This window comes from Aedes albopictus, chromosome 3 (genome assembly GCF_035046485.1).
Source record: "Aedes albopictus strain Foshan chromosome 3, AalbF5, whole genome shotgun sequence".
In the NCBI taxonomy this organism is placed as follows: domain Eukaryota; kingdom Metazoa; phylum Arthropoda; class Insecta; order Diptera; family Culicidae; genus Aedes; species Aedes albopictus.
In genome coordinates this window covers 28,793,919-28,814,165 of record NC_085138.1, presented here as the reverse complement: position 1 = coordinate 28,814,165, position 20,247 = coordinate 28,793,919, and the positions used below count along the sequence as shown (strand labels likewise).

The 20,247-nt window shown below is 39.5% G+C and overlaps 1 protein-coding gene across 1 annotated transcript in view; it reads left to right on the top strand.

Moving 5' to 3' along the window:
• LOC109418444 (zinc finger FYVE domain-containing protein 1) overlaps positions 1–18,242 on the top strand; it is a gene marked incomplete at its 5' end in the record, with an annotated part of 52,377 nt that extends 34,135 nt beyond the window's left edge. Inside the window, 4 exon segments of the mRNA XM_019692633.3 lie at positions 16,513–16,711; positions 16,787–17,003; positions 17,089–17,235; positions 17,301–18,242. Of these exon segments, the coding sequence (XP_019548178.3) occupies positions 16,513–16,711; positions 16,787–17,003; positions 17,089–17,235; positions 17,301–17,686 (949 nt within the window). The 3' untranslated portion in view covers positions 17,687–18,242.
• Positions 18,243–20,247: the final 2,005 nt, after the last annotated feature.

Below are 20,247 nucleotides of genomic sequence, written 5' to 3'. Positions count from 1 at the left end.
TTTCTGCCAGAGTTGCTAAAAAGTTATTTCTGAGATTCATACTAGGGATCTCCCAAGGAGTTTTTCACGAATTTTCTGCAGGACTTCTTCCGATATTTCTTCCGAAGTTTCTCCTGTTAATTCTTCATGAAATTTCCGTGTCTTTTCTCCTACAGTTTCTGCCTGGATTTCTGCAGGAGTTTCAGCCGGAATGTTTCCTAAAGGTTCTCGCGGGATTTCTTTTAAAGTTTCATCCGAGGTTTTTTTTTATTGAACTAGGTGTCCCGACAAACGTCGTACTGTCTGCTTACTGTGCTTTGTCATACAGCTCCCTAGAGAAGTCCCCAGCAACTTCATCTATATGAGAGCCCCCCTTTCCAGAATTCGAAGGAGTCTCACACTATGCTAAGAACCTTTCCAGGTCCCAAAAGTAGCCACATACTTTTAAATAACCAAATTGAAGAACTTCTGATGGGCCGACTGGGTAGACACCGATAACTAAAACTGGGGATCGTGATTGTAAAAGCAACTGTTTCTAGTGGAGTTTCAGAACAGACTGATGGTCTGATTTATTTCAGCTGAAGAGGAGCCCTTCGGCTTCGGCTATATCGCGCTCGTTTGCTCGATAGGCAAACGTCAAATGACAATTAGCTGGGGATGTTCAGAACGAACATCACAATTCTTTCCCCTTTACAAAGTTACAAATATTCAGAAAGTACAATAAATTATTTATGATACCACAAATCGAATTCAATGTTAATTGATCTAAAACTCACTCGAAAGGTTTAATTTTTAATTAGTTATAATGATATTCATCCCTACGGTTACTTTTCTTGGACCGTTTAGATCTACGTAGCTCTACAACATCGTCAACGGGTATCGGATGCATCCGTTTCCGAGCTCCCCTCGGAGTCTGTGTTCGTCCGTCCTCGGTCCTCGGTGGTGGTTCTACGTCGGGGATGATCAAGCTTGGTGGATCTTGGTGTCTGCCATGTTGTTGCCTCAGGGTAACCCACACGTTCGGCCCTTGCCCCGTGGAGTCCTCCTTACAGATCCTTATCTGTGTTCTGTGAGCCATTGCGACCACGCTTCCAATGGAAATCTGGAAAATATTGTTAGAGTGCTTTTTAATAAATATGGCTTTGATCCATCTTGCATGAATTTGTGGATTGTGATTTTTATACCACACTTCATCTCCCGCAATCAGTTTATCAAGAGCATCTTCTGAAGTTTTCGGAACTTTTCCGCTTTGTTGCTCAGTTTGATTTGCATCATCGGGTTGTGGTTTATACATATGTTTCTTGTAATGATTCTTTGGATTAACAAGGTCTAAAATAGTTTTTGGTTTGTAAGAAAATATTCTTTCAGAAGGAAAACATCCATCTTTTGTTAAGTTATTATTTCTAAAATTAAACAAAAATAAATTAATCTGGTCTTCCAAATCTAATTCCATCATTTTAGGGTCCATTAGGAACCTCTTGAGGACTTCCTTAACGGTTCTTACTAACCTCTCCGCTTGACCGTTACTTGATGGATTATAGGGTGGACTTTTCATAACTTTTATGCCTTGCTTCTGTAGAAAGTCCACAAAATTCCAGGAATTAAAAGGAGGGCCATTGTCCGAAACTAAAACGTCCGGCAGACCGAAACGAGCAAAATAAGTCACTAACTTTTTTAAAACCTTAGCGTAGTCTCTTCCATGTTTCATCCATTCCACCTCAATCCATTTGGAGAAACTATCCACTATAAGTAGAAAAGTGCGGTGTTCGAAAAAGAAAAAATCAATGTGAATTCTACTAAAAGGTTTCGTTGTCGGCGTCCAGTTGGACGATTCTGTGGATTTATGAACTATTGCCATACTATTACATGCTTCACAGTTAGCTACATAATTCTCAATGTCTTTATTGATGCCAAACCAATACACAGTATTCCGTGCTAATTGTTTCATCTTAATAATCCCAAAATGATTCGCATGTAACAAAGTCAAAACCTGTTTCTGGTAAATTTTAGGAATGATCACTCTGTCTCGAAAGAGAAGGCAATCATCCACTAGTTCTAAATCCACATAATTTGAAAAGACATCATGAAATTGCCTGTCAAGTCTGTCCGGCCAGCCATTAAGCATGTAAGATACAACTTGTCGTAGAAAATCATCTTCTTTGGATGCATCGGCAATCAATTTTGAGTCAATAGGTATTTCCTTACTGAAGTTGATATTTTTTATGGCGTCTATGTCTAAGTGTTCAGGTACGTCCTGTTCTAAGGGGAATCTGGAGCAGAAATCTGCATTCCCTAATTTATGCGAAGGTCTGTAGATAATATCAAAGTCGTATATGCTCAAATCTAAAACAAAACGTTGTAATCTAGTCACATAAATTGAGTTTTTTCCTTCTTTGCCAAAAATTCCCACCAAAGGCTTGTGGTCTGTGTAAATCGTGAAATGCTTACCATAAAGGTATTTATGAAATTTCTTCACCGTGCAAACCAAGGCCAATGCCTCCAAATGTAGAATTGGATATTTTCTTTGCGCTGGATTTAAGGAAAAGGATGTAAAACTAATTGGTTTCTCTTCGCCGTCTATCACATGAGCTATCAAACCTCCAAGACCATAGCTTGAAGCGTCTGAAACAACTACCATTGGCTTTCTGGGGTCGAAAAATTCTAGAAAATTTGTTTTGGTTAGCAAATTTTTGCTTTCATTAAAAGCTTTTTGACAGTCGTCATCCCATGTATACCTAACATTGTTCTTCAACAAATTGTACAACGGGTATAATTTAGCAGATAAGTTAGGGATAAATTTGTGATAATAGTTCAACAAACCCAAAAATGATTTCAACTCCGACTCGTTTTTAGGGGCCTTTGCTTTTTCTATTGTTGATATTTTATCTGGACAAGGCATTAGACCTTTTTCACTAATGATATGTCCCAAATGCGTAAGTTCTGTAACAAAAAAGATGCATTTTTCAAAATTAACTTTTATATTAGCCTTGGCTAATCGTTCTAATACCAATAAAAGCTTGTTTTTACACTCCTCTTCGGTCTTTCCGGCTATTAAGACATCATCTAGGTAGCAGGCCTGGTAGTGAGTCACTTTTTAGTGATTTGGTCACTATTTTCGAGTCAGTCACTAAAAAGTCACTATTTGCATGAAAAAGTCACTAAAGTCACTTTTTTCAGTAAAATGGTCACTAAAGTCACTATTTTCGTAAATATGACAACATGGTATTCTAACCATATAAGAATTTTGGTTAGACAACAATGCCAAAATGGCTGCACAAATTTTCTCCAAAAACCTTGTTTTAAAAAAATCATCTGCGCCGCTTATTAAATCATTGTTATGTCGACCTTTAACTACAATTTTATTGTATTTGGGAGAAGTGAAGATGGATTTGCAGCTAAGATTATAGATGAACTTCTGAATTACTATACTTTTAAATAGTATTTAACACTGCAATATTCCTGTATTTAAAATTTCAGTTTATCCACGTATTTAAAAACTGGTAATGATTAAATGTGTGAAATCAGGCCAAACATTTCAATACGTCCTATCTGCATTTGAGAGGCTCTCTTTGATCACTTTCTCTTTCAATTATCACAATGTAATGGTACACTTTTCAACTATTTTTGCAGTACAAATCAAAAGACGACTGTTTTGGTCATCGTTCAATGCAAGGAGACAATCAGAATACAAATAAACAGCTGAGATATTAACGAAAGAGAGGGAAACCAAAGAGAGCCTCTCTTCTGCAGATAGGACCTTTAGACATGTTTGGCCTGAAATAAGTTTATCGGATCGAAATACGATAACACACAGTGCATTGTATTCTCCTGGATTGGTTTATCTCGAGTTAATCGGATGTTTTCAATAAATTTTAGAGTTTGCAGAACAATTTCTGTTACAAATGCGAGATAAATTTCTGATGAAATTACTGGAGGTAGTTGTGACGTCATTTGTTTAACAGATTTTCGCTGAAATCTGAAAGAGTTTATGATGGAGTTCATTTTAGAGTTTCTTATGAAAATCTCCATGCACGTGATAGTGATGAAAAATTTAGTGGAGTTATTTCAAGAGTATTATGTATTTGAATTGAATCCAGAAGCTTGTTCAAAACATTTCTTCAAGAATCTTTTGTTCATCTCTAAGTTCATTGATCTAACGGTTTTTGCCAAGAATCCATAAGTTTCATCAGAACTTTAATGATTCATCCAATTCCAGAAGTTTCCCCAACATAGCTTTGGCTACATTTTTTTCAGGAGTGCAATATGAAATCTTCAATATTTCAGCGAGAAGTTTTTCGAGGCATTTCTTGTCGTGGCGTATGCCAGAAATTCTAGAAATTCTAGAAATTCAGTATTGATTTTAAATCGATTAAAACCACTAGTTCCTCAAGTTTTTTCTTACGGAATCTTTACTCGATTTTTTTTTTCTTTTTTTTTAAGAAAAATTTACTGATTTTTAGATTTTATATGAAAGCACCTTTTTCTGAGCTAACAACAATTCCAAAGAGATTTTTGAAATCACCTTTTGACAGCTTGGCAACTGTTTGACAGCTCCGCCCAGTACAAAATACGACGAGGGGTGATTCGATAAATCGCTCCCATACAAACTTCAAACTGATTTTAAAACAGGTTCCCGGGCACCAAAGTTCATGAAAATTTGGATTTCGGCTCATTTTGTCATGCAGATTCAGAATATGGAATTATCTCATCAGCGCTAAAGAAGCCAATTGAAGGTTATTGAATAGAAAGAATTGATTGCTGTCCACATCCATATTTAGGGATTCCGGAAAGGAAGAATAATTCTTCTGAGGCACGAAATTTTTCAAAAAATGCCAGTTTAAATATTGTAACCTTAGGATCATTGAAAAACATGAGTGGGTGAATTTCGACGCATAATTTCTTCCAAGAAAAGGAAATTTGCTGATGAACAAAAGAAAAAAATCGAATAAAGTTTACATTGGAATTCGGCCACAGTAATATAACATTAACAATGGATTCACTCAGTTACAGCAGTCAAATTTCATGTGTTTAATTTAGACATTTAGACAAACTTTACAATCAACATGCATAAATCCTTCAACATATGAAGTAACAAACATCAAGCATCGAAGGAAAACTTGTTTTTTTACCTGGTAACTAAATTGCTTGAGATTTCTACTTGTCAGTGATTTTCACGGAACTTATTACCTGCAGTTTTGGTGTAATGATCAAACTTGGCCCTGGTCTTAGTTTATTGTCTATCCGGTTGGAATCAAGACCGACATTCAATCAAAAATTGCCATTTTCTTGGTCCACAAGTGTCGCAACTGTTTCGCATCTAGTGCGCTGTGTCGCTGACAACAACGGGAAGGATGCGCACTACTTTTGACATGATTAAAAAACGTCGCTAGTTGGGTCGCGTCGCGACTTGATTGTGCGAAGTCCGGTTTGGTGGCGGCCCGACAATATATCTTCCAGGAAGCTTTGATTTCAGACTTGTGGCCGATGTTTATGCAGTAATGATTGGAATAGCTGAATGTATAAGCAATGGCAAACAATTTCTGTAAAAGTCAGGTCTCAAAGTCATCTGATATAGTTATACCACAAACGAATTCATCAAATGTTCAGCATATAAATTTAATTTTTCAACAATTTTGAGGTCACTATTCAATCACTATTTAATCACTTTTTTGATTATTTTGATCACTAATGTCACTATTATTTTGCCACTTGAACGCTACCAGCCATGAGGTAGCATGTAACATTTTCAATCCCTTCCAGAACTTTGTCCATTACTTGTTGGAAAATCGAAGCACTTGACGACGCACCTTGTGGCAATCTGTTGTACCTATACAATCCTTTCATCGTGTTAATGACCACAAACTTCTTGGACTTGTCCGTTAGTTCTAACTGCGTATATGCGCCTTCGAGGTCCAGCGCACAAAACACTTTACATCCAGCTAAATTTGCAAAAATATCCTGTGATGTAGGCAAAGGGTAAGTATTTGGAACAATTGCTTTGTTTAAAGACACTTTACAATCAATAACTAAACGAATTTCATTGTTCTTCTTCATAACTATAACGATTGGAGAGGCCCATTCGCTGGTATCAATTGGCGTGATTACTTTCTCCCTTTCCAGTTTATCCAAATACAAAGATACTTTGTCCTTCAATCTATAAGGAACGTCATAGGCTTTTTTGAATATAGGGTTGGAATCTTTTATTACCAAATCTGCTTTAAAACCGCGGATAGGTGACGAAAAATCTTTTGTAAATACATTTTCAAATCTGTTTTTCAGTTCATCAGTAGTAATTTTACCGGGAGTCTCATCTACCTTGTAAACCTGCAAGGAATTAGTAAAGAAATGTCTCCAATTGGGATAAAACGTGTCAAGCCATGTGCGCCCTAAAAGTGGGTAAAAATCATTTTCACAATCTAAAACTAGTAACTGCATTAGCGCCTCTTTACCATTGAATTTACCTGCAACTATTGCCTCCCCTTCAATTTTGACCCATTAACAACCATCAGCGATTCATTATATTTTCGCAGAGTATTGTCAAACTTCGACAGATATCGTCTTTTACTAATAACGGATACCGACGCTCCACAATCAACTTCCATTTCTAGACCCTTGCCTTCAATCTCCACCCGCACCAAACAAGGGTTGCTTATCTTGTTAATAGATGCCACTAGCATGCATTGTATATTACCTGAGTCAGAATCTTCGTCCTCTTCGTCGTTCCGGGTATTCATCCTCTCCAACAATTCGGAAATGTGCCTGTCTGCTGATGGCCCTGGCCTGTAAGAATCAACTAGATTCACTGCGTCGCGATGTAGGTTTTTCAGTTTAAAGCACTTCTTCCGAATGTGGCCCTTGACTCCGCAGAAGTTGCAAATCATCTGGGAGTAATCGGGTCGTATCCATTGTCGATGTCCTTGTCGTCCCTCCTGTGTCTGGGAATTACTCGCATCAGCTCTACGTCCACCTCGGTATGCTGGCTGCCATCTTTCCGTCGGTCTGAACCCTAAGCGACTTTTAACATTTCCCCTACCTCCTACCCTATCTTCTCCCGCCAGCTGATAAACTTTGCTCAACCTTGCCGCCGTTTCTCCTACCCTTTGTGCTGGACTGTTAGACAAAGCTGCAACCAAACCAGATTGCCCCCCATTTTGTTGGTCGGTAGTACCGGCATTAGCTCGTGCTACCTCCCATGTTGCGATAAGTTTTTCGGCATTTGCAAGAGTTAAGGGCGGACGGGACGGTCGGGTAAATATCCGCCATTGCTCTGTTGCTACTAAGATGGTAATCTCAGATTCTACTTCGTATTTTGCAACAAAAACCTATCATTGTGTATGCTCACTTGCACTGCACATGCTGATTGTTTTTCATCATCTTCAGTGCAATAGAACTCGAGATTACCATCTTCAAAATCGCGAGGTAAATTGTTAGAAAGAGAGGCAAGATAGGAAAAATAACACGGCGTCCCGTTTCACCTTAATTTTCCTCGCTTAAAAGCCGCTGCCTGAGGTTTTTATCTCTAATGCCAGCCACGAGGCGGTCTAGGATAGCAACCTGTTTATAATTTTCAAACCCGCAAAATTCGGCCTGTAATTTTAGATTCAAAATGAAGTCCTCCGTACTTTCATCCGGATTCTGGACTCTGGTCGCAAATTTGTACCTTTGCACCATATCGGGGTCTGTTTTGTCCAAACGGTTCTTTAGCTTTGACACAATATCTGCCAACGATGCTTGCTCAAAGTTCCCCGCTGGATAGAGAAGTCTTATCTCGGCAAAAATTACCGGGCCACTCATTGTTATAAAATATGCCAACTTGTTCTTCTCTTCAACATTATTCACTTGGAAAAAGTATGTCATGCGTGTATACCAATCGTTAAACGATGTACCCCGTCGGTAGGGTTCCATGGAAAAAGCCACAATGGAACTCATTGCTCTATCTGTCAATACGAAATCAATAGAAGGTATTCAAAAGCAAATGTATTCAGAAATAGTCAAAAAAATTTCAGCAATTAATAAAAGGTATTCAGTAATCGACAAAGGTATTCAGTATTCAACAAAAGTATTCAATATTCAATAAATGGTATTCAGTAGTTCACAAAAGGGTATTCAAAAATCGGCAAATGGTATTCAATAATTTACAAAAGGGTATTCAATAATCAAATAAATGGCGTTCAAAATATAAAGGTAATTGTCACTCCCCAAATTATCAAAATGGATGGTAAATCGGCAGTAATATAACAAATTCGCATAAATCGTATTTGAGAAAATCAGGGACGAAAAAAAAATCACCTTAGTTGATTGAAATTTAAAAGAAAAACACTGGTCTTAACCACACATAAACAGAATGTAGTAAAAATTACTCACCCTATATTGTTTCTTTCCAGTAGATTACTTCAAGCAAACCACGACAAATAGCATCCAAAAGCGACAACCGTCCAACAATCCAGAGCCGTTGCCTGGAATTCCTTCGAATACCCCGGAATATGGGACCGCCGTCGAACTCTTTCAATTGTCTCTACTAGATTTGAAGAAAAAAGCTGCTGTTAATAATCAATCGAAACAAATTGTTCACTTAACAAAATGTTTTGCACTGCTGAAAACAAAATAGAGCACAATTGTTTTTATGAACCACCCTATTACTCTTGGCCACATACAAAAAATGAAAAGGCCTTTTCAGTTTTCACCAGCAATTGTGTCCCGGTCGATCAAAATCGAGTGACGCTATTAAACAAAATGGTGGGGTCACAGTAGCACTTTCACTTTCTTTTCATAGCTCTTCTTGTTACTTTTTCACTTTACTTACGCTTTTACAGCGTCGCCGGTTTAGCCTTCCATTCAACCAAGCAATTTTCCAAGCGCCGGTCGAAATGCTCAGCGAAAGCTTTTTGCCTCTGCGTCGAGTTGGTCCTTCTCGTGGTTGCTCACCAGCTACGTCGATGACCGTCCCACGGGGAAATTGATTGATTAGGTGGCGGAAACACTTTGCACGCACGCGAAAAAAAATGGTTTTCTCGTCGACACTTTTAAATAACCAAATTGAAGAACTTCTGATGGGCCGACTGGGTAGACACCGATAACTAAAACTGGGGATCGTGATTGTAAAAGCAACTGTTTCTAGTGGAGTTTCAGAACAGACTGATGGTCTGATTTATTTCAGCTGAAGAGGAGCCCTTCGGCTTCGGCTATATCGCGCTCGTTTGCTCGATAGGCAAACGTCAAATGACAATTCGCTGGGGATGTTCAGAACGAACATCACACATACAAAGTTCTTCACAAATCGGTTTAGTAGTTTCCGAATCCATGAGGGTCAGACAGACAGACAGAAATTCATTTTTATATAGGTATGTTGATAGATTCCTCTAGGAGTTTCTCCCGGGACTGTAATCAGAACATTTCTTCCAGTGTGGATCCTAGAATGTTTCTCAAAGTTTTTCTGAATTTATCCTGGACTTTCTCTTAGGCTTTTTTTTTTGGAAGTGCCTTTTGGGATTTCTGCATGAACTATTGCTGATATTTTCTATGGAGTTCTTCCCGTGATTTCTTTCAGAGCTTTTTCCAGGCTTTTCCTCGTAGCCGTTTCTTTCAATGATCTTCCCAGAATCGCTACCGACAAAAATATTGCGACCCATGTTCTGGATCTATTTTTTTGGAATTTCTTCAATAGTTGCTCCCGGAGTTCTTGCAGGGATTTTTCTCTCTTGGGATAACTTGCGAAATTCGTTGTCAGAAAATCTGACGAGAAACTCTGCAAAGATCTATTGGAGAAACACTGGAGGCTAATCGGGAAAATCTCCGAAAGAAATCCCGCGAGGTACTCCTGCAAAGACCCAATGAAAAATCCGTGCAGTAATTTTGAGAGGAACTCCGGAAGAAATCGTAGGAACATGTTTCAGAAATTCAATTCGACAAACATCTAGAAACAAAACTTTCGATACATTCACGGAAGATCTCGCAGGACGAATTCTTCGAAAAACTACGAAAAAGTTTAAAGAAGGAATTGTGGTAGAAATCCAAGGAGGAATCTTGGAAGAAATTCAAGGAATAATCATGGATAGAGTTTCGAGAGCAATCTTGAAGGAATAGCGGAACGAATTCTGGATTGATTTCCAGTAATATTTCTACACACCAAACGCTTTCAGCAATATTTAGCTAAATTTCGCCGAGCCGAAGGGTTCAGCAAAAATTTTTGCTGAACTTTCGGCAAAGTTTGCTGAATTTCAGCAAAACGTTACTGGTGATCAGCAGAGTTTACTGAACAAATCAGCAAAATTTTGCTGAATTTCAGCAAAATGTTTACTGAAACCTTCAGCTCCTCAAAATTCAGCAAACTTTTGCTGAAACGCTCAATCGATTTTTGGTGTGTAAGCAAACCTCTAAACGAATTTCCTTTTCCCCGCTGAAAAAAACCTGCAAATCTCAGGAATCTTGATTTTGTTTTATGAGTAAACACCCTGAAAATAGGAAACCTCCTTAAATTCCTCCATGCTCCCATTGAAAGATTCCTACCAGGATTCGTTTCGTAATTTATCCCGAGAATTTTCTAGAGATTCCTCCAAGTATTTCTCCTCAAATTATTTTCGCAAATCCTTCAAGCACTCTTCTAAGGATTCCTCCCGGGATTCTTTCAGAGATCCTTCCCAGATTAGAAACGGATTCTTCTCGGGGTTCCTTCAGGGAATCCTGTCAAGATTCTTCCGTGGGTTCCTTCAGGGCTTTGTTCCGGGATCCCTGCAGATTTTTTTTTTCAGTTTCTTCCCGGGAATTCTTCAGTGTTTCCCATCCGAGATTCACTCCAGGATTCCTCCTGCGATTCCTTCGAGGATTCGTCCTATGATCATTCATTGATTTTCCTGGGATTTCTTTTGGATTTTCCCGGGTTTTCATCAGGGATTATTCCCGGGACTATTCCATTGATTTCTCCCGGGATTATTTAAGGATTTTTTTCCGTGATCCGCTAGCTAGAAGATTTCTTCTGGGATTCTTGTAGGGATTTCGTAACTTAATGTTCCTGGGCTTCTTCTAGGGATTCCTTGAAAGATTCATCCCGACATTCATTCTAGATTTTCTCTTGGAATTCCGTTTTTTTTTTAATTTATCCGTTAGGACTGCTTCAACGGAATTTGCCCGGATATCTTCAAAGATTTATCCTGGGTTTCCTCCAGGATTCTTTCAGGGATTCCTTATAAGGTTTTATTAGGGACGCTTTTTTAAATCGAGACAACTCAAAGATTATCAATAACTCAGAGTTAAAAAAATCTAAAAAAAAAGCTGTTCTAAAAATTAAGGTTTTTATCCAAAATTATCAAACCTCTTTTACTCGAGAACTACAGGAACTTTCGCCAAATATTTCTTCAAGAGAACCACTTCAAGCTTATAATAGAATTTTATCAAATAACATGCTTGGTTGAATGGTTAAATTTTGTGATGTTTATTAATGGAATACAAAAACAGCATGCCAAATTTTCCAGATATGCCGGAACCGGTTGCGGTGGGGAAAAAGAAAGACTTTGTAGAACCATATACTGCTATAGAGTGTGGTTATGTGCTACTGCTACATGAATTTTCTCTAGTATTCAATTCAAACAAACGTCATTCTAAGAGCAAAATACCTGGGATTTCTATACGAATCCTTTCAAGGACACCTGTAGAAATCCCTTCATGCATTTATTCAGGAACTTCTTCAGGGATTCTTTCAGAAATTCCAAAAGGGACTTCTCCAGGAGTTTCTCTTTCGTGAATTTTCCCATGGGCATCTTGCAAGGTTCCGATAGTGATTGTTTCGGGCTTTGTTACAAGAAATGCTTTCCATGATTTCTTCAGAAATTTTCGCAGATACTTCTGCAAGGATGCATCGACGAATTCTTCCTGGAATTTGTCCGTAGCTTCCTTCAGTGATTCCATCATGGATTGCTTTAGAGATTTTTTCAAGAACTCCTCTATGGGTTTCACCAGACATTCCTCCGGGAATTTCTCCTGGGATGTCTATAGAGGTTCCACCAGTGATTGTTCCAGTGCTTTTTTCGAGGGTTACTCCAGGGATTTCCTAAGGAATGTTAACAGAAATTCTTTCAGGTATGTTTGCAAGTGTTCCTTCAGAGATTTCTTCAAGGATTACTCCATATATTCCTTCAAGAATTCCACTAGAGATTGCTCCAATAACTCAATCTAGAATAATCCGAAGTATTTCAGTAGGAATATCTTCCAGAAACCCTTACAGGAAATTTTACCAGAGATTGACTAAAAAATAAATCCAGGAGTTCCTTAAAACATTGTACAATACATTCTTTTGGGAGTCCATGTAAAGATTCCAACAATAATTCGTCCAAAAATGGATTCGTTCATATTTTTTTCCTATAGAAACTCTCCCAGGAATTTGTTAAGAACGATTTCCTGGGATATCCAAAGGAATTCCTCATGGGGTTGCTTCCGAGATTCCTATGGGGTTTCTTTAGGAATCCATCCAGGTTTTCCTCCAGGAATTCCTCCAGAGTTTCTCCCGGGAATTTCTTCTGTGTTTCTTTCGGGAACAACTCTGGGGATTATTTTAAAAATTCCATCAAGGATTCCCCCAGGAACACTTTTTAGAATTCCTTTAGGAGTTCCTCTTGGAATTCTTTCAGGAATTCCTCCAGAATTTAATCCAGTTCTTCCTCCAGGCACAGTTTAAGAATTTCCTTAGGAGTGCCTCTAGGAACTTTTTCCGGGGATTCCTCAAAGAGTTCCTCCAGGAACTTTTTTTAGAATTCCTTCAGGATTTTTTCAAGGATTCCATCTGCAATTTCCTCTGGAATTATTCCTGGGATTCCTCCAGGAATTTCTCAAGGGATTCCTCCACGAGTTTCTTCAGAGATTGCTCCAGGAATTATTCCAGGAATTCCTTCACAAATGCCTCTAGATAATCCTCCAGATATTCCTTCAGTAATTCTTCTAGAGACTCCTCCAGGAGTGTTTCTAGAGATTCCTTCGTTAATCCCTACAGGCATTCCTCTAGGATATCCTCCAGGGATTCCTCCAAGAATTTCTGCAGGGCGTAACTCGGGAGTTTCTTCTGTGTTTCTTTCTGAAACAACTTATTTTAAAAATTCCTCCAAAGAGCCTCCCAGGAACTCTTCTTAGGATTCCTTCAGCAATTCCTCCTTGTACTCTTTAAAGAACTCTTTCAGGAATTCAGGAATTGCTCCTCTTTGACCGACGCTGTTCAAGTCAGAGTTTTAGCAGTATACCTTCATTGGCTAACATGTTTCAGATGAGGAACAGCAGTCACAGTTGGTTCGGTTTTTCTTCGCTCCCTTTGCGTATTTGTTCGTAGTAGTTGCTGGCGCTGATAACTGGTTGTATCTTTCATATTCGCTCAAATTCAAGCGCTGCCGGGGACTGTTGATTCCTCTAGGAATTTTTCCAGGAATTTCTCTGAAAATTCCTCCAGGAATTCATCTAGAGATTCCTCTAGATATTCCGCCAGAAATTCTTCTAGAAATTTATCCAGAAGTTCCTCTGGAGATTACTTTAGTAATTCCTACAGGCATTCCTCTAGTTTATCCCTCCAAGAATTCCTAGAATAATTGTTATTACTTCAGGGAATCCTCCAAAAAATCCACCAGGTATTCTCCTAGGCATTCTTCCAGGATTTTTTTCAGGCATTCTTCCAGGGACTCCTCTTTGAATTCTTGCAGGGATTCCTCCAGGAATTGCTACAGGGACTACTCCAGGACTTTTTCCGGGGTTGCTTCAGGAGTTCTTCCTGGGACACATCCAGAAATTCATGCAGGCATTCCTCCAGGATTTCATCCAGGAATTTCTCCAGGGTCTCGTCGAGGAATTCCTCCAGGAATTTCTTCAGGGATTTCTCCAGGAATTTCACCTGGAATTAATCTAAAAATTCCATCATAAATTATGTCAGCAATGCCTCTAGGAATTTCTCCAGGAAACACTTCAAAAGTTCTTCCAGGATTATCTCTAGGAATACCTTCTAGAATTTTTTCAATAATTCCTCCAAAAATTCCTCTAGAATTTCCTCCAGGAACTGCTGCAGGGATTCCTCTAGAAATTCCGCTAAAAATTCTTCAAGAAACTTTTTCAGGGATTTTCCAGGGATTTCTCCACTAATTTCTCCAACGATTTTCCCAGGGATTCCTTCAGAAATTTCTCTAGAAATTCCTCCAAGAATTTCTCAGGGGATTTTTCAGAAGTTTCTCTAGAGATTCCCCCAGAAATTCATCCAGTAATTGTTGCAAGCGTTCCTCCAAAGATTCCTCCAGGAATTCCTTTAAGGATTCCTCCAGCAATTCCCAAAGGAACTCTTCCAAGAAATTCTCCAGTAATTACCCCAAGAATTTCTTCAGAAATTTCTCCAGCAATTTCTCTAGAAATTTATCCAAAAATTGCTCCTGGACATCCTTCAGAAATTATGTCAGCAATTTCTCCAGGAATTTTCCAGAAAATCTCCTGGGGATTTTTTTCATAATTCATGGATTCTTGCAGGAAATTTTCCAGGAATACTTCAGAGGAATTTTTCAGAGATTCCTCCAGGAATTTTACCTGAGATTCCCTCATGAATTGCTTCAAGGGTTTTTCCAGGGATTTCTCCTCGAAATTCTCCAGAAGTTCCTCTAAGGATTCTTCCAGCAAATCATCTAAGAAATTCTTCCAGGAAATTCTCCAGGAATACATTCAACAATTTTTCAGGAATTCCTCCAGATATTCCTCAAGAGATTCCTCCAGGGATTTCTTCACAATTTTTTTCAAGGATTCCCCCAGGGACTCCTTCAGAAATTCCTTCGAGGATTTCTCCAGGAATTCCTCCAGAAATTCCACTAGAAATTCCTAAAGGAATTTCTCAAGGGATTATTTTTCAGAAAAAGAAAAATAACAGAAATAGAAATAGAATTCCTTTGGAGATTCCTCTAGAAGTTCATTCAGTAATTCTTTCAAGAATTCCTCTAGCGGTTCCTCCATCAATTTTCACAGGAATACCTCTAGGAATTCCTCCAGGCATTTCTTCAGGATTTTATCCAGGGATTTCTCCAGGATCTCTTACAGGAATTCTTCCAGAAAATACCTCAATTTTTTTTTCAGGAATTCCTCCAGAAACTTCTCCAGAAATTGCTCCTGGACATCCTCCAGAAACTATGTCAGTAATTCCTTCAAGAATTTCTTAAGGAAATCCTCCAGGAATTCCTTCAGAGATACTTCCAGGAAATTCTCCAGGAATACTATCAGGAATTTTTTAGGGATTCCTCCAGACATTCTTCCAGAGATTCGTCCAGGAACTGCTTCAGGGATTCTTCCAGGGATTTCTCCACGAATTTCTCCAGGGATATTCCCAGAGATTCTTCCAGGGAATCCTCCAAAAATTCCTCCAAGGGTTCTTGCAGGAATTTCTCCAGATTCTCCAGGATTCTCTAAAAACTTTCCCAGGAATTGCTTCAGGGATTTCTCCAAGAATTCCCCCAAGGATTCCTTCAGCAATTCTCCCAGTATTATTTTATACGTATGCTCTCCCAGAATTTCTCCTCCAGAGATTCTTTCAGGGATTCCTTTCATGTTTCCTTCATTGATTCTTCTTGGGATTCCTCCAGATTTGCTTCCCTTTTGGGACTCTACTCAGAACAGAATTGCTCCCAGATTTCTTCCTGTATTCCTTCAGGGATTCCTTAACTGGTTGCTCTCGGGGTTCCTTCAGAGATACCTCCCGTGATTTCATCAAGAAGTTGTTTTGGGATTCTTTCACGGATGTATCCAGAGATTCAGTAGAGATTCCCTAACCTCTAATCAACCTGTTCTATACAAGTATGCATTTCAAAATGTTATGAACAAATGAGCTTGTAATGACGTAAACTAGTGATTTTGGTTATTTCCCTTTTGGCTTTGTTCATAGGCGCCAACTTGTGACGTAGTTGGGGGGGCGAAGCTCTCAAAAATTGGACAATATTCAAGTTTTTTCAGCTCAATGCACTAGTTTTCACGTGAATATGCCTAAATAAGCTGAACTGCGTCAGTATTTTCCGTATTTGATTGGTTTTGAGAGGCCTCGCCCCCTCAACTACGTCACAAGTTGGCGCGTATGGCTTTGTTAATAAATTTGCCGTAATCAACTGATTTTTGGATTGCCGAAAGGAAAAAAGTGAGGGTACGAGGCGCCTCTACAGGGATTTCTCTTGGGATTCTTTTAGGGATTCCTCTACTAGAGATGGTTTCTAGAATTCCTTCAGGAATTCCCTCATGATTATGTTAAGTCCTTCAGTGTTTGTTCAGTGTTTCCTCCTGGGGATTCCTCGTGGAATTCCTATCGAGGTTGCTCCCGGGATTCATCCAAGAATTCCTCCCGGAAGGAGTCTTCAGGGATTTCTCTCGGGATTCAAGAGTATACCAACATTTGTTTCAGATTAACGGGAGGTTAAGGTCATTACAGATATTACTAGAAGTGTGAGATTTAGGACGCGGATATTGAAAAGGCCGCATTGTAGCAGGATTTCTCCGAAGAAAAACATTTTTCTCATTTTTCTCTTCCCCGTCCTTCCTCTTCCCCACTAGAACCGAAATCGTGCATGTGTGGAACGACGGAGGCTTGGCCGTCACTGGTCCCACCCACTCGGCCCAGCTGGTCCTGGATGGGGTCGCGTATCTTACCGATGCGTTCGCCAGTGTCGGAGCGCAACCCACAAACGCAATCAGATCCTGGGTAACGGACAAGATCCGGCCGGCCTACTGGCGACCCGATAGCGAGATCATAGTAAGTGTTTTTGGGGTCACACTTGTCTGGTACCGGCCCGGAATAACTGGTTCTGGTCTGATTTCTTTTTTCTAGCATTGCAAAGGCTGCACGGTCAACTTTGAACGATTCGACCTCAAGAAGCATCACTGCCGTAACTGCGGAGAAGGATTCTGCAGTAATTGCTCCAAATATCGGATGCCCGTGGTCAGCCGAGGGTGGAGCGATCCGGTTCGGGTGTGCAGCGGCTGTCGCGAGGATCTCCAGCGACAGCAGTGGACCAACGGGGACACGAACGGGGGAACTGTTGCAGGTAGGTCACCAGATAGCCCACAGGAAAAGCTCAAATAACGATTAAGGCGCGTTCCTTCCGACATTTTCCGATTCTTCATCTTCAGCCATGATTGACGAAGAAATTGAACAAGATCTGACGTCTTCTACAGGCAACAATAACCCCGGCGATGGGGACGTTCTGGTGCGAAAGTACGGCGAAGTGTTCATCAATACGCTGAGCAACCTCGGGGCGGTGCTAGAGTATCCCAAAGGTTAGTAGAACATTCAATAAACCTCAGAGTTGAAATCCTAACACCTTTCCTCGGACCAAACACAGACCTCATCAAAGATTCCGCACGGCCCTCCTACTGGGTTCCGGACGCGGAAGCTCCCCGCTGCCACATCTGCCAGTTGGTGTTCGGGTCGCCCGAGGAAATCAACTCGTCGATACCGTTGGTCCGGGCCGATTCCTCGGTTAATGGCCATCGTCAGGCGTCACGGGACGGCGGCAGTACCACGATGGCCACATCGCCTTCGCGGTCGTCACCGCAGAACAGTTCGGCCGCCGTGGCCTACCAGGCCATCGATCGCCGGCGGCACCACTGCCGGGCCTGTGGCAACGCCATCTGTGCGGCGTGCTCGGAACATCGCCAACCGGTGCCGAAACGGGGCTGGCTGAACGATGTCCGGGTGTGCAACACTTGCTTTTCCAGTGCGGATTGAACTTCGGCGCCGAATTTGGAGGTAAAGTTTTAGAATTTCGGCAAAAAAATCCAGAAGTGGAAGATATTTTCTAAGCTTGAAAGAGTGAGTGGGAGAGATGGCTTGCGATTGTGATTGAGATTGACAGACATGGAACTCTAATTGTGATAGTTGATTTAAAGACGTTCGTTTTGGTTTTTGCTTACGTTTTGTTCTTATTTTTATGTGCGCCTTCATACAAGCTTGTTAGCTAGAACGTTTGGCTATATTTAGATCAAATTTAAGGAAACTTTCGAAAGAGACTGGCCCTTTTTTTTCTTATTCCCATTTATTTCTCAAAAACTTTTTTTTTTGATTATTGGCAAAAGCGAAAAAGTACCATACGAAAGCATGGATATCCTATTGAGAATGAATGTCTTAAATATTTGTAAAACAACAACGTATTCATAGGAAACGGCACAAATCCGAAAATGTAATTTTCCAATTAGGAAATATAGTAGAAACATAGTATCGTTGATTATAAAATATATACGTATATAATTAACTGAAAAATAAATCGATTTCCCTTCATTTTTTAGATCTTGATCTGTTTTCTTTTTGAAAGAAAATTTACCTATTCGTCATTATTTTAATTAGGTATGTATTGCCAAACTATTTGACTTCGTACTTGGTAACATTTTTGCCTTTCTCGTACACCAAAGTGTACTGAAAGGCTATATGTTCACTCAAAACCCGAATTTTCGATAGAAGGCTCGGAGGGTCAAGTCACATATACCAATCAACTCAGTTCGACAAATTGAGATGATGGCTGTATGTGTGTATGTATGTCTGTGTACAAAAAGGTCACTCACTTTCAGGGCACACTTCCCATTGGCCAATTTTTCGGATTATAGCTCGAATCGAACCGGAGTTTCACCGCATTGTTTGCTATTGAAAATGGTCCGGATCGGTCAAGGCGTTCCGGAGTTATGGCCATTTGAGTGATCCGGACCAGCACCAGTAGAACTGGCCACATATAAAACTGAACCAAGCCCCATCATGCACTCAGGGTGGCCACAGACTCGGGAAATTCGGGAAATGCGGGAAAAAGTCGGGAATTGAAATTCATCGGGAAAAATGCGGGAATAAGTCGGGAATTTAATTTATGATCGGGAATTTTTAATTGATGTATAATGTCCTCAGAATATAAATCCTATCTTAGATTTAACTACTCATTTCAAATCCCAACTTCTTACAATAATTTTACAATTATACAGTACTTCTATCTCATGAAGAAAATTACATTATCCAAACATTTGATGATGATCATTATTGGTTTCTGAATTATGTGATTTTTATCTATATTTAACGAGATTTTTAGCCCAAGGCTAGTTCCTCTCAGGACCGCTATACTTACGCTTTACTACCCTTTCGAAATCCTTCCTCATGAGTTTGTCGGGAAAGGGATTCGCTCCCAGATTTAACCATCACACCAGGTCCGCTGCACAGTTTGTGATTTCTTGTTTGGTAGATATTATCCGGATGACAGCTTTATATTGTCCGGATATTATAAATCAAATTTTTAAAAATATGATTCCAACTAGTTTGAAAAAACTAAACCCTTAAAATGTAAGAAATATCGCAAAGAAAAAGAATTTTTGATAGAAAAACTTTCTTAATGATTTAAGCAGAAATGGAAAGAAATACTTCTCCGTAGTATTTCCACAATATAACAGAAAGGTCTATGAATTCCATAGGAAATTGCAAACAATAATGAATTCAATGATTTTTCGCAGAATCCACAACGCAAATTGCCGAGGAACGTAATTCACCAGCTTGGTTATTTAATTTAAATGCAGGAGAATTATTAGATCAAAATTTGGTTTACTTTTTTGTGTTTTGTTTGATTTTTGTATTTTACTTTTTCACTACTAATACACCATTTGTTTCAGTGTTATTTGCTTGATGTTTACTTTAATATAATAATGATTTGTTTTAGCACTGATCAGGTAAAATCAAGTAATTGGTCAACTAATAAATTATATTTAAATTACATGATACTTGGGGTTCTGGGAGGGGTAGCCTAAGGAAGCTAAATGAACTGGTTTCTGGACAAATGTTCGTGGGGTGGCCAGACTTTGTCACGAGATAACAACCATCGTGTTGTTTTCCGAAGGTTTATAGTAAATTTAGCTTACCCTGCTACAAAAAACCATCAGGTAGATCATCCCCTTCCGGTATGACTCTGCAGCCATAGGTAATCCTTGCGCTGATGGTGGGTACTCACTCATCATCATCATCATCATCAATACACAACGCAAATTGCCGAGGAATCGTTTTCGAATATTATCGAGGAATCACGTAGATTTGCAGGGTGTCTACTGTCAACTGGAATTATCAGTGTAATTCTATTTAGGTGGAAATTTACTGGCATTCTGGCGATATAACCAACAATCAATATGAAACTGGAGAATTTGTTGTGACGCCAGTCGTTCCCCCAGTAAGTTCGCCCAATACTGGTGTTTCTGACGCCACGCTTTCAATGTCAGTTTGCTCCGCCCATCTTTATCGAAGCAAGACTGAGTCCACAAATCTAGTGACCA